This window comes from Mytilus californianus, unplaced genomic scaffold, assembly GCF_021869535.1.
Source record: "Mytilus californianus isolate M0D057914Y unplaced genomic scaffold, xbMytCali1.0.p SCAF_7, whole genome shotgun sequence".
NCBI lineage: Eukaryota > Metazoa > Mollusca > Bivalvia > Mytilida > Mytilidae > Mytilus > Mytilus californianus.
The window spans coordinates 40365879-40382456 of record NW_026262723.1 but is presented as its reverse complement, the minus strand read 5'-3'; the positions used below and the strand labels follow the sequence as shown (position 1 = coordinate 40382456).

General features: G+C 31.7%; 1 protein-coding gene across 1 annotated transcript in view; it reads left to right on the top strand.

Moving 5' to 3' along the window:
* The window catches only part of LOC127708407 (uncharacterized), a 199676-nt gene continuing 183098 nt past the window's right edge, over positions 1 to 16578 (top strand). The window contains exons 1-9 of the mRNA XM_052213279.1: positions 1 to 140; positions 1398 to 1507; positions 3560 to 3640; positions 7207 to 7433; positions 8405 to 8470; positions 10684 to 10788; positions 12432 to 12539; positions 12976 to 13104; positions 14452 to 14619. Coding sequence (XP_052069239.1) covers positions 1441 to 1507; positions 3560 to 3640; positions 7207 to 7433; positions 8405 to 8470; positions 10684 to 10788; positions 12432 to 12539; positions 12976 to 13104; positions 14452 to 14619 — 951 coding nt within the window. The 5' untranslated portion in view covers positions 1 to 140; positions 1398 to 1440. The remainder of the gene's footprint in view (positions 141 to 1397; positions 1508 to 3559; positions 3641 to 7206; positions 7434 to 8404; positions 8471 to 10683; positions 10789 to 12431; positions 12540 to 12975; positions 13105 to 14451; positions 14620 to 16578) is intronic.

Sequence of the window (16578 nt, the reverse complement as noted above, 5' to 3'; positions counted from 1 at the left end):
TAACTGCTACCTGCAACAGACGAATTTGCAGGTGTGGTGAAGGTCCCATAATAAGAGAAAAGGGATCTGACATCTGAAAAAGGGATATTTTTATTTTGGTTGTGCTTTGAATATATTTTCGATTTATTTTCACTCTTATGGTAAGTTGAAACAATCAAATTTAAGCTATCTTAGCATTCCGATTCACATGTCCCAAAAGTGCATGTCTGTATTTGTTTTGAAATGTGCATATGTATGTAAAACATGAACATTTTCATCAAAAATGCACTATTTTACACAAATAAAACACCATAATTTTGTTAATCAAATCAATGGAAATCGGGAAACTGACAGCTGTATATAAGAAAAGAAACTTTTGAATATATTTTTAATTGAAAATATTTATAAATTAACTCCACATATTTATATATACATGATACACAATTTTAATGCCAATAATCATTTCACAGTACATGTACATAATGTGTATTATAAAATCACTCCCCTCCCATTGGTACATGTATCTTTTCTCTCTTGTTTATTGATTACATAAACAAATTTTGCCAAAAGACATAAAAGTGGGGAAATTTCAATTGTGAATAACTGAAATAAGAGGTAACAGTGTCCACTCCTGGTGTCAACAACTTTGTAATTGTTCACTGACTATTTTGATTATAACACTTAAATTTCAGTTGTCTTTATTTTAGAGTTTTAAAGCTTTTCAGTTGTGTCAGATTTAAGGTGCAACTTCAAACTAATTTGCATTTAAGCTCTTAAAATTACTATACAGGTTTGCCCAGGTACATCATGTACATATAACCATTGTAACGTCATAAAAAGCAAATATTGTAAAAGCGCAAATGTCCTATTTAAAAAGCGCAAATGACATTTTTTAAAAAGCACAAATGTCCTATGAAAAAGGGCAAACATCATGAACATCCCGCGATGTAATAGATATAATAATTAAGATGCTTTCAACTGGCCATAATGAGTCCTGGATTCATCATTTAGAATTAAGGTGTGATTTGTTTTACTTATTTTAGATTGTGTCAATTATGTGTTTCATTATATAAGAATTTATATAATGTTTTTCTTATTAGAGCTGCAATAATTTGGTGCCTGTCAGTGACATCAGTCATCTGAGCAATTATTGATTCTGGTTACTGAAATTTTAAATTTCTTTTCTTTTGAAGTTTAAATTTAAAAAAAACTAGAGGAATGATTATTTGGATGCTTTCCAAACTGAAAGCAAATTACTTTTATGGGATAAACTGAGGTGAGCAATACAGGCTCTTAAAACAGGTTAAAGCCCAAAGTTTTATTTTTAGTTACCTTCATATATCAAAACAGATACATGTATGCCTTAATTAACACTGTCCTTAGTGTCCTTATACAACATGCAAACTTTTTTATTTTAGGTAGAAGCAAGGAGTTAACTCTCCAAATACTTAATCAGCAGCCATGGAAATGTGGCATGCTTGCCTCGTTATGGTACTTCTGTTTGGAAACACAGCTGCTCAGACTGCCCGTAAGTATCAAGATTCTTTAAATTTTGTTTTATACTGAGTAAAAAACATTTAGCAACAAATATTAGTTGTAAAATGGGTTCTTGTTATTTTGGATTCAGGTATGTGGTATTAGATGCACGTGAAATCCTTTGGTGGTTTAAAGGTTGGGGTTCCGTAATACTACGTAAAGAATTGTTGAGCTGTCAGTTCATCACAGGTGCTCACAGTAACTACAACGTACAGTTTGCCGTTTATTGCCATATTTATGAATATGGATCATATGGATATACATGTGTATATATAGTTTATGTTCTTTTACATATAATGATGTGTTCGACAATATCTTATATGAAAATGTCAATTTTTTTATAATATTGTAATTAAATTATGTATTAGATAAACATGGTTTGCAAGAAAAAATAAGTTACTGCGAGGAACCAAGTCTATATTTGATGGTGCATTACATTTGCGTACAAAAATCATTACGTTTGCGTGCAGCTTTTCATTTATACATTTGCACACATTTGCAAGATACCTTTGCAATTATTTACGGTGCATCGCCATGAAACATCCCCTGACTTAAGTGTTCTGTTGATACTGAAACCAAATCCATCTTACACTAATGATTTTTATCACCGATTTGTTTCTTACAAACGAAACTCCATATGTGTGCCTTTACGCATTTTTACAAACTGACTTAAGTTATTTATTAAAGCGATCACTATTAGGTAAAATTATGATTCAGAATACTATTTACTCTGAAATATTTGCAGTTAAGTTGCATGTATGTCTTAAGCTTTTACGGGATTTCTCATGATTATTATATTTTTTTAGAATTCAATATTAGAAATATATAATTAAAATTTACAAATATGTTCAATTTTCATTATAACTATAGTCATATTTATTATGATTTATCTTTATTTCCATGTGTTACCTGTAAAATGAATGCGTGCAAATGTAATTAAAAGCTGTGAGCAAACATAAAAATTTTTAATCCCCAAATGCGTGCAAATGTAATGCGCCCCATATTAGAGTTTTGTCTTATTTATACTTAGGAATTTAGTAAAGAAATACTTTAAATTCCGACGAGCATGACGAGGGAGAATTTAATAACTATTTTCATGGATGAGAGAATTGTTGGTGGTTGGTGTAGTCAGTTGTAATGTCCAAATTTTTGGAATGTCATGTTAATTTTTTTTATGTATTGTGTGTAAATAAATATGTGTGTCATTATACAGAGTTCAGATTTTTGATATATCATAGTCTAATGTACACGAGATCTAAAAGAACTTTAGATCAAAAGACAATCACAACTTTCTACTTTCAGTCATATGATAAAAGGAGAGAAATAGAATGTCCACTCCTTAAGGTTGGCTTAGGGGACCTGTTATTGAAATTTAATTATTATTTACCAAGGCATTGTTGTTAAAAGGTCTACTGTTGATACTATACCTACATTACACAGCATTTTTGTGAGGAAATGTTGTCTCCATGGGAGACCTTGGTATTTATAGACATATAAAGGTCGCCAAAAGGTATTAAATGATCAAATGTGCACTAAAATATTTTTAAAATGGAGGATTATTTGTATCAGACATGTCAGAGATGAAAAAAATTATGAAAATAATAAAAATCAGATTTCTGATGTACATGCATACACATGTATATATACCATGTATACACCTGTTATATAGAAATATATATGAAGTTTTCATCTTCACCGATACTTTTTCTAAGGAATTGTCTAGTGCATACTCATTCCAATTCCCCAAGTTTAAACAAGAACAACATATCTATAACTTCTATTGCATGTATCTGTAAAATGATAGAAAGTTGTGTATACCTCTTCTTCTTTGTATAAGCTTCCTATGGATAGGAACACTTCTAATAATATTAGATTATAAGGGTAATTTTGTTTTAAAAAAAAATCTAATTGTTTATTTTTTGTTGTTGGTTGTATTATATTTTAACAAACTATGTACATGTATGTCCATGTAATAGTGAGGTTTAGTTATTTACAAAATAAATTTTGTTTTATAAAGCCTTTTAATTTTTTATTCTCCTTGTAGCATGTGAATCGACAGCTGTGAGTGGTAATACTGGAGGAACGCCTACCATCATTGTTACACTGACTGAAGCAAGTTTTGCAGGTATATACCACCATAATCATTTCATTTTATCATGGTGGTGAGAAAGTACTTTAGCAATTAATTTTTTTTAGGTTGATATATGTTATAGGAGAGTTCCAGGATACTGTAAATTCAGAAATTGTGAGTTTTTTTTAATGCGAATTATGCGACTGGTTGAGTATCACAATAATAAAAACCCGTATTCTGAAATTTGATACATATTTCTGTATGCAGATTTTCCTTGAATTGCAATAATTAATCTCACATTTTTGTCCATTCTTCAATAATCAATAATAAGCGCATGCATTAATTTCAAAATGTACAGTAGCTGTTGTTTCAATGTGGAGATTGAAAAAGTCGTATCACATGACATTTTTCTATGCACATGCCTAGGTTTCCACATAAAAAGTCGGCAATGATGTTCTTGTTTGACCCCTCACCCTGATGAAAGTATATCGTAAGTTGACATCGTCCATTTGTTGATGTGTTCATACAGACAATGTTGTACTGATCTCAACCCTGCTTAGATTTTTGACGTTATCATGTGATGTGTGTGTGTGTAAAATGACATGGGACACAGTAAAATAGACTTATCTCATAACTAAAGTATTCTTACATTTAATATATATAATTTACTAGGTTACAATTTACTCTTAACTATAGGTTTTATTTCATTTCATTTACTTACATGATCTGCCTGAAAGCTTAATCTAACTTTTAGTTTCTAAAGATGCTGTTTTTACCTGCATCCCAACATTGAAAGCAGATCTAGTAACCGCTCCAGTCCGTAATTCCATATCTGTCCATCAGAAAGACTGGGTGTCAAAGTTTTCTTGGCTTTTATGAAAGGGAATGTTTTTCTATTTGGTCTGTAGCTTGATAATGTTTGTTGTAGTGTGTAAGCAATTTTTATACGACCGCAAAAAAATTTTGCGGTCGTATATTGGTATGAAGTTGGCGTCGTCGTCGTCGTCCGAAGACACATTGGTTTTCGCACTCTAACTTTAGTTTAAGTGAATGGATCTCTTTGAAATTTTACCATAAGGTTCAATACCACAAAAGGAACGTGGGGATTGATTTTGGGGGTTATGGTACCAACAGTTAAGGAATTAGGGGCCAAAAATAAGCATTTTCTAGTTTCCAGACAATAACTGTGGAACGGTGTATGGATCTCTCTGAAATTATACTACAAGTTTCCATACCACAAAGGAATGGTTAGGATTTGCTTTGTGGGGTTATGGCTCAAACCGTTTAGGAATTAGGGGCAAAAAAGGGGGAAAAACAAGGTTGTCCTGGTTAATGGACAAATACTTTAGTACAAAACATAATTAAAAGCAATGTAAGGGAGATAAATCAAATACATCATTGAAATTATCTCCCTTACACTGCTTTTAAATTATGTATAAAGTAATGGTTAATGAACAATTAAGATAATTTAAAACAGTGTAAGGGAGGTAATCCAAATACAACGTTTTGGTTACTTCCCTTACACTGCTTTTAAATTATGTTTAAAGAAATGCATATTTATAAAGGAAGACCAGTAAAAATATCTGCAAATGTTGAATCTTTTTTTTTTACAAAAAAATCCATATGAAAGATTTGACACTATATTTTAAATTCTATTATAAAATAGATTAAGTTAGCACTATGGTAAATTTAAATGGATAATTATGGTTGCAAACTCCATTGGCAATTTGAATTGAGATTATGACCATATCTTGAGGGAAAGAATTTTTTGTGGGAAAAAGGGGGGGGGGGGGTAAAAAGAAATTGTGGGGGGTCAATTTTTTCTCATTTCAGATTTCAGAAATTAAAAAGAATTATTCTTCAAATATTATTTTTTTTTCAAATTTCAAATATTGAAAAATTTCAAGAAGTAATCTTTAATTGCACAGTATGGCGCATTAGATTTGTAAAATCTTTGACCACATTTATTTATTTGTTATGCCGAATCTAACAGTGTATTTAGATTTTTAATTTTGGGTCCAGTTTTCAAATTGGTCTACATTAAGGTCCAAAGGGTCCAAAATTAAACTTTGTTTGATTCTAACAAAAATTGAATTTATGGGGTTCTTTGATATGCTGAATCTAAACATGTGTTTAGATTTTTGATTATGGGCCCAGTTTTCAAGTTTGTCCAAGTTGGGGTCCAAAATTAAACTTTGTTTGATTTCAATAAAAATTGAATATATGGGGTTCAATATTTGTGGGCCCACTATCAAATTGGTTCATATTGAGGTCAAAAGGGTCCAAAATTAAAAATGTTTGATTTCATCAAAAATTGAATTATTGGGGTTCTTTGATATGCCAAATCTAACCGTGTATTTAGATTTTTAATTTTGGGTCCTGTTTTTTAAATTGGTCTACATTAAGGTCCAAAGGGTCCAAAATTAAACTTAGTTTGATTTTAACAAAAATTGAATTCTTGGGGTTCTTTGATATGCTGAATCTAAACATGTGTTTAGATTTTTGATTATGGGCCCAGTTTTCAAGTTTGTCCAAGTTGGGGTCCAAAATTAAACTTTGTTTGATTTCAACAAAAATTGAATATGTGGGGTTCTTTGATATGCTGAATCTAAACATGTATTTAGATTTTCGATTTTTGGCCCAGTTTTCAAGTTGGTCCAAATTGGGGTCCAAAATTAAACTTTGTTTGATTTCAACAAAAATTGAATATATGGGGTTCTTTGATATGCTGAATCTAACCATGTATTTAGATTTTTTATTTGTGGGCCCCCTATCAAATTGGTTAATATTGAGGTCAAAAGAGTCCAAAATTAAACTTTGTTTGATTTCATCAGAAATTGAATTATTGGGGTTCTTTGGTATGCCAAATCTAACTGTGTCAGAAACCTATGCTGTGTCAAATATTTAATCACAATCCAAATTCAGAGCTCTATCAAGCTTGAATGTTGTGGCCATACTTGCCCCAACTGTTCAGGGTTCGACCTCTGCGGTCGTATCAAGCTGCGCACAGCGAAGCATTTTATTACACTGGCCATGCAGCCATTTCCTGTTTGCCAATAGTTTGAAATTTTACAACACTCATTGTACAAGAAAAATTTTCATCAAAGTTTTCTTGGCTTCAATGAAAGTGAATATGCTGTTATGCTACAGTATGCATGTTACATAAATCAATTGCATGCAGCTAGCCTACAATAGTCATGATATTTGGGGGCATCATGGTTTCCAGTCTGTTTATTTGTCTGTCCATCAATTTTTGCTTTTGTCCCATATTAGGCTAAGATTTGCCTTAAGATAGTTTAATTTGAAGTAGTTCTCACCTCAACTTGAAACTAAGTTCATTTTGATGTGAGCTCATTAAAATATTTTTCAAAATTAGAGTTTTATGACCCAGATTTCACATTTCACTAAACATGAAAATATATATAGTTTGGCATGTTTTCATTGCACTTGTTCTTGTTTTATATACCGGTATATAACTGAAAAACTGATTTGATTGTCAATATCATGGCATTTGGTGTTGTCACATCTCTGTTATTAAACAGAATTGAATTATAACATGATTGTTTGTAAAAAAAGTTATGATCCTTAGACAATTTATCCTTTTATGGTTGATTTTATAGATATAGGAGCAAATCCAGACAATTATATTGCTGACACAAAGATCAATGGTATACTTGGTGGAAGCGATTCCATTGATGGTATCACACTGGAAATATCAAGGTCATCTGGTACTCCCTTTAATATAAATGTGACAAACCTGTTCTTACTAGAGTCACGTGATATTACAGAAGAGAATGGCTTTAGAAAGAGAGCTTTTCTCCGTCTTGTTCAAGAATTGGACAGAGATGTAAGTTCAGAGCATATAATTTTGCTTTGTAAGCCATAATTATGTAACATATTTTTAAGACAAAAATTTTGGTAATTTGTTTGCCCTCCAGCTAATTATCCTATACTGTGGATTCATTTATTTTCGTGGACTAGGGAAAAATTGTATTTTCGTGGATATTTGATTTCATGGTTTTGCCAAATTTTGCATACAACCATATAGAAAATTTGTACTTCGTTGAACATTTGAATTCTTGGTTTACTTCCACCCACGAAATCAACGAAAATTGGTATCCCACGAATAATAATGAATCCACAGTCATGTGACAGTATAATCAATTATATCAAAGAGGTTGATACTTGTATCATTAGTAAAAAGCATAATCCATATGAAGAATTTGGGGGTAAATAACCGATACAGTAATACAGAATAGCCGAAAAAAAGACCAGTTTAGAGAAACAGAGACTTGCATGTCTAAGAGGTTGATACTTGTATTAATCATTAGTAGAAAGCATAATCCATATGAAGAATTTAGGGGTACTGGTACATATGAACAGGTTTAATATTAATGAGTGTGAGGTCAGAATTTAAATATGCCTTTGAAGTTTAGGTAAAAAAATCTATGAAATATTTGTTTATAATTTATAGAAAAACATATCATTTGAAAATTTATTACCAAATCTATTGTTTAAAAGGTATAAACAATTTTTGTTTTTTAAAATTTATGATTGCAAATGCATTATTATTTGTTTGATGCCAATTTTCTTGGATTTCGTGGGTGAACCTTGAATTTAAATGTTCAATAAAGAATACATTTTCAAAAGACTAACATGCAAACTTTGGTAACACCACAAAATCAAATATCCAAGGAAATATAATTTTTGCTTCATCCACGAAAATATAATTTTTGCTTCATCCACGAAAATTAGAAATGTTATTTAAAATTTGTGTTATATGATCTTTACACTATTTATTTTTGTGCTTTTTCATAGGGTTTGACTTCAACTACATTTGATGATACAGATGTCATTGAATTTCAAGTGAAATGTACACGAGTGGTGAGTAACTATTGTTTTTAAGCTTATTCGACACAAAAACAGTACAAACATTAAGGTTATTCAGTAAAAATCATCTGACATGACAGTGATGCTGGGGATAGTATTTGATTCATTGTGAAATTTCTCTTAATATTCAATAGATATTATATGACAGGGACTTATACTTTAATGGCCTTGGTGGCAAAGTGGTTAAGGATGTACTTAGGTCAGGTTTAGGAAATTTTGTGAGATGTTCGGACTCCTTGGTTTTTTTCCTACGATAAAGGGTAAAATATTTGCCCCATAACACCCATATTTCTTTTCATATAAGACTTCAATAGCTCATAAAAGGTAATTTACCAAAATTTAAGCAGATTCTAGATTTCTTTTCTTTCGATTTGAGGCCCAAATAATACCAATGCAAATATAAGGTAAAAGTCTGATTCAGCCTTTTCCCACCATTTTTTAAAAATTAAATATCTCGAAAAGGAGCTCCATAACCTATCAATATTTTTAGCTTATTTTGTTCCTTAACTAATGCTCTTCTGACTTATAGTATCAATTTTAAATTCTAGATTTTTTGAATTTCACCTAAGTACATCCTTAAGTAGTTCCTCTGCAGTGATCACTAGCCATGAGGTTATTAATTCGAACCTGGCTAGTGGCAAGGTTAGACTGATCTTAATTGACAATTATTGCTAGAACTAGAACCAGTCGCCTTGGACAGGAAAACTCGCAATCCTTGTCAATAATGTCAGGGTACAAAGCAAACAGGCTGCCATGATATAGCCAAGGTTACCTATATTAGCTGCAAGCAGCCAAGCTGGTCCAGACATGGTAATTGTCTTGTTTCACGAAGACATCTCTTTACAGAAATTGCTGAAATTATGTGGAAAAAAAACCAGACAATATTTTTCAAATTCAACAAAATACTAGCTTTTGAATTTGTTTTTGACAGAGTCAAAAAGCGAGACAAAAATTAGGTATGCTGTTTCCGGCGGCGGCGGCAGCAGCGGCGGCAACAATGTATTAGTTTGTGATTAGGTCTAGTTCATGGTTAACCACTAGTGGTACGTCAGTGATATTTGGTCTGCAGTTATATTAGCATTGGCACATCTCATTACCATGGAGATGATTTGGCCCCGCCCCCTCAGTCAAGGTCTATTGACTTTGAAACTTTGCTTAGTTTTCATGTATTAGTTTGTGATAAGGTCAGTTTATGGGGAACCACTAGTGGAAGGTCAATGATATTTGGTATGCAGTTGTATAAGCATTGGTATATCTCATTTCCATAGAGATTATTTGGCCCCGCCTCCTCATTCATGGTCTATTGACTTTGAAACTTTTGCTTAGTTTTCATGTATTAGTTTATGATTAGGTCAGTTTAAGGGGAACTGTTAGTGGTAGGTCAATGATAATTGGTATGCAGTTGTATAAGCATTAGCACATCTCATTACCATGGAGATTATTTGGCCCCGCCCCCTCAGTCAAGGTCTATTGACTTTGAAACTTTGCTTAGTTTTCATGTATTAGTTTGTGATTAGGTCAGTTTATGGGGAACCACTAGTGGTAGGTCAATGATATTTGGTATGCAGTTGTATAAGCATTGGCATATCTCATTTCCATAGAGATTATTTGGCCCCGCCCCCTCAGTCATGGTCTATTGACTTTGAAACTTTTACTTAGTTTACATGTATTAGTTTGTGATTAGTTCAGTTTAAGATGAACCACTAATGTTAAGTCAATGATATTCGGTATGCAAATGTATTGGCATTTGCAAGTTTCATTTCCATGGAGATTATATAACCCCACCCCTTAATTATGGTTCATTGACTTTGAAACTTTTACATAGTTTACAAGTTAGTGTTTGTGTTTAGGTTTGTTTAAAGGGAACGACTTATGAAAAGTCAATGGTATTTGGTTTGCAGTTGTATTAGCATGGGCACATCTCATTTCCATGGAGATTGTTTAGCCCTGTACCTTCAGTCATGGTTCATTGACCTTGATTATTTGCATAACTTACATGTTAAAGTATTGCTATTTTAATTTCAACATTTGCATTATCAAAATAACAAATAGGTGAGACATATCTCTGTGTTAACAGTTTATTATACTTTGAATCACTAAAAATGATAAAATTTGACAAAAACAAATATATTTGAAGACGGTTAAAAAAAACTTGAATGAAATACAAATGTGGAAAACAATAAGCAATAAGATATTAATTATTTCAGGGTTCATCATCTTCTACATTTTTCTTAATGACAGTAGATGTACAAGACATCAATGATAATAGCCCTGTTTTCTCAGGTATCCCATATGAAGCCAGTGTGAATGAGGTAAGTCCTCTTTTCTCAGGTTCAGATATGAAGCCAGTGTGAATGATGTAAGTTCTGATTTCTCGAGTACTGATATGAAGTCAGTGTGAATGAGATAAGTCCTGTTTTCTCTGGTACCCCATATGAAACCAGTGTGAATGAGGTAAGTCCTGTTTTCTCTAGAACCCCATATGAAGCCAGTGTGAATGAGGTATGCCCTGTTTTCTCTGATACCTCATATGAAACAAGTGTGAATGAGGTAAGCCCTGTTTTCCCTGGTACCTCATATGAAGCTGTTAGATCCTACTCCTATCCAAGGTTACAAGATAAAAACTTATTTTCATAGCTAATCTGTACCCAGCCTGTGTTATTTTTCACTTTCTTTGGTACAACTTACTTACCTAGCAACTTTTCATGAGGTATTAGTCTCTGATTCCATATATCCAGCTTAATCCTATTTTTTTGGTACCCCTTGCCTGGTCAGTGTTAATGGGTTAAAACCTATTTTCCAGTGTTTATGGGATAAGACCTATTTTCCAGTGTTTATGGGTTAAGACATATTTTCTAAGGTTCCTCATATCGTACCTGGTCAGTGTTAATGGGTAAGGCCTTTTTTCTATGGTACCCCATAACTGGTCAGTGTAAATAGGTTAAGACCTATTTTCTATGATACCCCAAACCTGGTCAGTGTTCATGATATAAGTCATATTTTCTCTGGTTTATTTATAACCATACATGCTCAGTGTTAATGGGTTAAGACCTATGTTCTATGGTACCCCATACCTGATCAGTGTTCCTGAGATAATTCATATTTTCTTTAGTTTAATTATAACCATATCTGCACAGTGTTAATGGTAAGCCCTATTTGCCTCTGTTACATGTACAACATATCCAAACCTGCCAAACATGTCAACTGTTAAATGTGTTAACAGTTCTGTTTTTCTGGTACTTCATACCAAGCCAGTGTTAATAAGGTTAGGCCTTTTTGTTCAGTGGTATCTGGGATTTCCATTACAAGCTAGATAAAAAAGGTAATATAACAGCTTTTTTTTTTGCTGGTCAACCAAATCCGTACAGTATTTGTTAGGACTTAAATACAGAAGTATTTGAATGAAAATGCAAAAAAGTATCCAATAGATTAATAAATATTTTGAAGTAAAATATGAACTCCCCCTCCCCAATAAGTACAAAAGAAGTATAGATAAGATTATTTGTATCACATCAACTATCATCTCAAGGTTATGATATCACCCTGAGAGTCATTTATGCTGAAAAATATATACACTACTGTAAATTCAGAAATTATTGCCTGCGTTTATTATTGTGATATTACTGGACAAAAATGTGAGATTAATTATTGCGATTTCAGGAAAATTTGCATTGAGATATATGCATGAGATATCAGACTGTGAGTTCTTTATATTGCGATAATCATCAAGTTGCATTACTCGCATTTATAAAAACCTTGCAAAAATTTATGAATTTACAGTATGTTAATCTTATTCATTTAAATGTTTTCCGTAATTCAACTTATGTTGATTAAATCAAATTTACATAAATCAAATGCTTTTATTGTTTATCATCATTTAAAAGTTACAAATTATGAATTACTACAAGTATGTGATAATAATATCTAATGTCAATTTGATATATTTTGTTTTTAGTTGTCACCAATAGGAACAACAGTATTTAGAGGAATAGCTGCTTTTGATCTTGATGCTAATACAAACAAGGATATTAATTTTGGCATAATGCCTGGAGATGGTGGAATAGTAAGTTCACTTATATTTAGTAAATATGTACATGCAAGGAAGTAAAATCACCCTTCCTAGTGAAAAGTTTGTCATAGTGAATTAGGGTGATTTATAGTGATAAAACATTGATTTTTTTACTCTTTCTTAAACTATTGGTTGACATTGATCATGATGATGTAGATCCAACAGACTGGATTTAGGATTTGCCACTAGAAGTTACAACTAAGTTTTTAGATAATCTTTTTCTGACTAAAATATGACTTCTTATTTAACATCTTTTGCCATTGTAGTGGACAAAAAAACTGTCAATATGTTATGTTTATATATAGGGGCATGCCACCACACACAAAGCTGCCTTTGATTATCATGATAATACACCAGCAATTATATATATTAAGCAATTTTCATGAACAGTTACCATTAATTTTAAGCATTTTGTGTTTTTACATTTCAGCTTGATGGTTCACAGAAGTTTGTGATTGCTACACCTAGATTGGGTTATGTGTCCATTAAAACAACCCTAGATTTTGAAGCGTTGAATACAGTGGGACAAACTTTTTATATTCTCAATATTTCAGCTACTGTAAGTGATATTATATGTAAATATTTTGGAACAATAAAATGCTGATTTGTAACCAAAGCAAATAACCTTATAACCTTTGTGGTCTCACTTCTAGTGATGGAGGTTTAAGTTTTAATTCTTGGCAAGGTCAAGGTCAATCATTGTAAAATTGATTTTTGCTAACTTTCCTTTGCATTCAGGTCTTTCAGGAGTAAGAACAAATACTGGTTTGTCAAGAGACCAGATAGAATGACATATCTTTCTACAAACACTGCTTTCTGATGCTATCTTGTTCAAAATGTATCAAGAAAATTATTGCATGACATGATTCAAACATTTCAATTCCCCATTGAACGGTTTAGGATTGAACACACTTCTTTTAAAGAAATTTAAAGAATGCTTTAAAGCAGCTGACATGAATAAGTCAGATTAAGGAACATTGTTATGAACAATCAACACGACGGGTGCCACATGTGGAGCAGGATCTGCTTACCCTTCCGGAGCACCTGAGATCACCCCAGTTTTTGGTGGGGTTCGTGTTGCTTTAACTTTAGTTTTATATGTTGTGTCATCTGTACTATTATTTGTCTGTTTGTCTTTTTATTTTTGGCCATGGCATTGTCAGTTTGTTTTCGATCTATGAGTTTGAATGTCCCTCTGGTATCTTTCTTCCCTCTTTTATAGCAAACACTATTTTTTCTGAATCAATAATTAATTCCAAATTGCACATGTATATGAGGGGTGGGATGATGATGATGATGATGACATATTGATGCTAAACATCCAGTGACAAATATTACATGCATATTATGACTAGAGTAGAACATGATAATGTGATAGAAACATAACCTCTGCTTTGTACTAGACCAGAATGTTTAATGTAGATCACAAAATAACAAAATGCAGGAAGACTTGTCAACACCCTGGGCACATTACCAAACTAATTGATTAGATTGGTAATCACACACTTATCGATCATATTTGATCAGTACTCAGTTGAAGACATGTATTCATCGATCACTTATCTATGGATATTATACAAAAATCTGAGACAACCTGTCTTTGCATTTACTTCTAAATGCTGCAAGCTTAGCAGAAAAGCAGCAAATACCAATTTGCAAATCTTTGGTTTGACCCAGCCATGGATCATTCATTTATATAAGGGAATAATAAAGTTTTTACATATTTGCAACGATTAATATTCACATAATTTTTCTACTCTCAAATATCGTGTAAAAGTTGGTTTACAGTATGTATGATAGGTTGGCTACCAGCTAGAACTTTTGATCCTCTACTGTGGACAAATGGAAACTCAAAAAAGAAAATCTATTGTAGCTTAATCATGAATTGAAATAATTCTATTTATAGGATCAAGCTACAAATCCTACTTTGAGAAAAACAGCGTACGAAACATTAAGACTGAATATTCTTGATGGTGATGATTTGGGACCAGTGTTTGTATTAGATAGCTGCCTGACAGTTGGTAATGTGTGTTTCCATCCTACTTACACTACAGAAATAACCAATGGTGTCATTGTAAGTATAGATTGACTTATCAAATTTAAGATATCATTTAAATGAATGTATTCTGACAGTTCATTTAACAAATTGCCAAAATATCAATAATGCCTTTGTTGGTACAGATTGACTTTCCAAGATTTTGGTGGCAGAGGATTTAGAGCATGTACACTTATCTGATTGTTGTGATTTTTGCTATGTTGAGTTTCTGTCTCATTAACATATAGCCCAAATTTCTTTTTATTTAGTCATTTTACAATGTGTTATACAGCTGGATTTCTTTTTCTACATTCAAAAATTATAATATTATCATTTTGATTAGTTTTTGAAGGTCTTTTCCACATAACATTTACATCAGTTCTAATCAAATAATATATTCAATAAATTGAATGACCTTGAAATTGTAAGAAGGTTGCTTGATTTTATGGCAAATGATGATTTTGATAATGGTATTATAATGCAAAGTCTTTAAATGTAAAAAAAGGATTTTAATGTCGACAATATATAAAGATTGTAAAATAATTTAAGTTATCAATATGCTGACGACAGAGATTTCAGATTTCTTCTTTTTTAACATAGGTGCCGGTATGTACATATTTTCAGTTATTCTTCAAACTATGCTTTCAGTTTCCTCTCCTTTTCCTTCATTTCCATATTTTCCCATTTTAAACCCCCATTATCATTGATTATTGTGATAATAGCATATTCATGCTTTGAAAATTAACACTGCTTTTTCATATCTAGTACAATTCTGTAATATCAGTGTCTTTAAACCTCTGGTCTACATTAACCTGTAACTGTATATTTTAACCTTTTCTCTTATACTATTCTAAAATTCAAAATTCCTTTTTGTGTTTGATATTTATGATAGTTCATATCAATCTGATTAAAATACTGATCCTATGTCCATGCTTTGCAAATGTAAGATCTGACACTGCTCTGTTTTACTTGCTATTTTGAAGACCTTTTAATGATCTTTTCTATTGCATTGATACACACCTTAAAAATATGGAGGCCATTATTCATTAGTTGATGCTATAATTATCAGAACAAAAAATAGAATGGAGGGTGGACACAGGATCTGAGTTTTAATCAGATTGTGTTCATATATTCAAACTAGAAATTTCAGATGTACACATTTATAAGGTGGTACCAAACACCTTGACTAAAATTAATTTGGCTCGTTTAATTTTCATAAAATTTCGACAAAATATTTACTTTGACCCTTTGACCCTTTGACAAAAATATAAAAATTTCAAAAAACTTGAACCACACACTTTATCGGAAAAAATTCATTGGATATATAGCAGTTTGACAAACCTTTATTTTGATTCATTGAGAAGCTTAATATTTCCTTAACAATAAAGCGTGATTAAAATGTTCAGCTGATTTTTACAGAGTTATCTCCCTGTAGTGTTATGTACCACTTTTTAAAGGCCATGTGTGAAACTTTCATGGCATTTTTCTTAGGAACTATGCTTTATACCTTACTGAAAATTGTTATCGAGCATCAAGTACACATCCTATACTGTGTAAAGCATTTCACATTCATGCTAATCAACTTCCTATTAACCAAATACTTGTATATTATAACACATTATTACCATGTATGAAATTTCCTGACATTTACTTCGGGAACAATGAATAATATATATAGCACCCTGAAATTTTGAATCAACATTCCAGTTAGCATTCTATACTGTTTGATGTGTTTCAAATCTATTGCTCATAAACTTCCTGTTTTCTGATAGCAGAGGTATTATTACTGAGAAATAGCGCACAATTCAAATTGTTTTCTAATGTTATATTCATCTTAAATGAATTTAACAGTTATAGAATTACATGATACGTGTACTAAAAAATAGTTTCAGATGGATTGTTTTCTGTTATTTGAATTATGTATTATTTTTAAGAAGTATATGTGTGCAATGTTCTTGACTGTAATGTTTTCGAAATAATCATTTTGCCTGTCCAGTT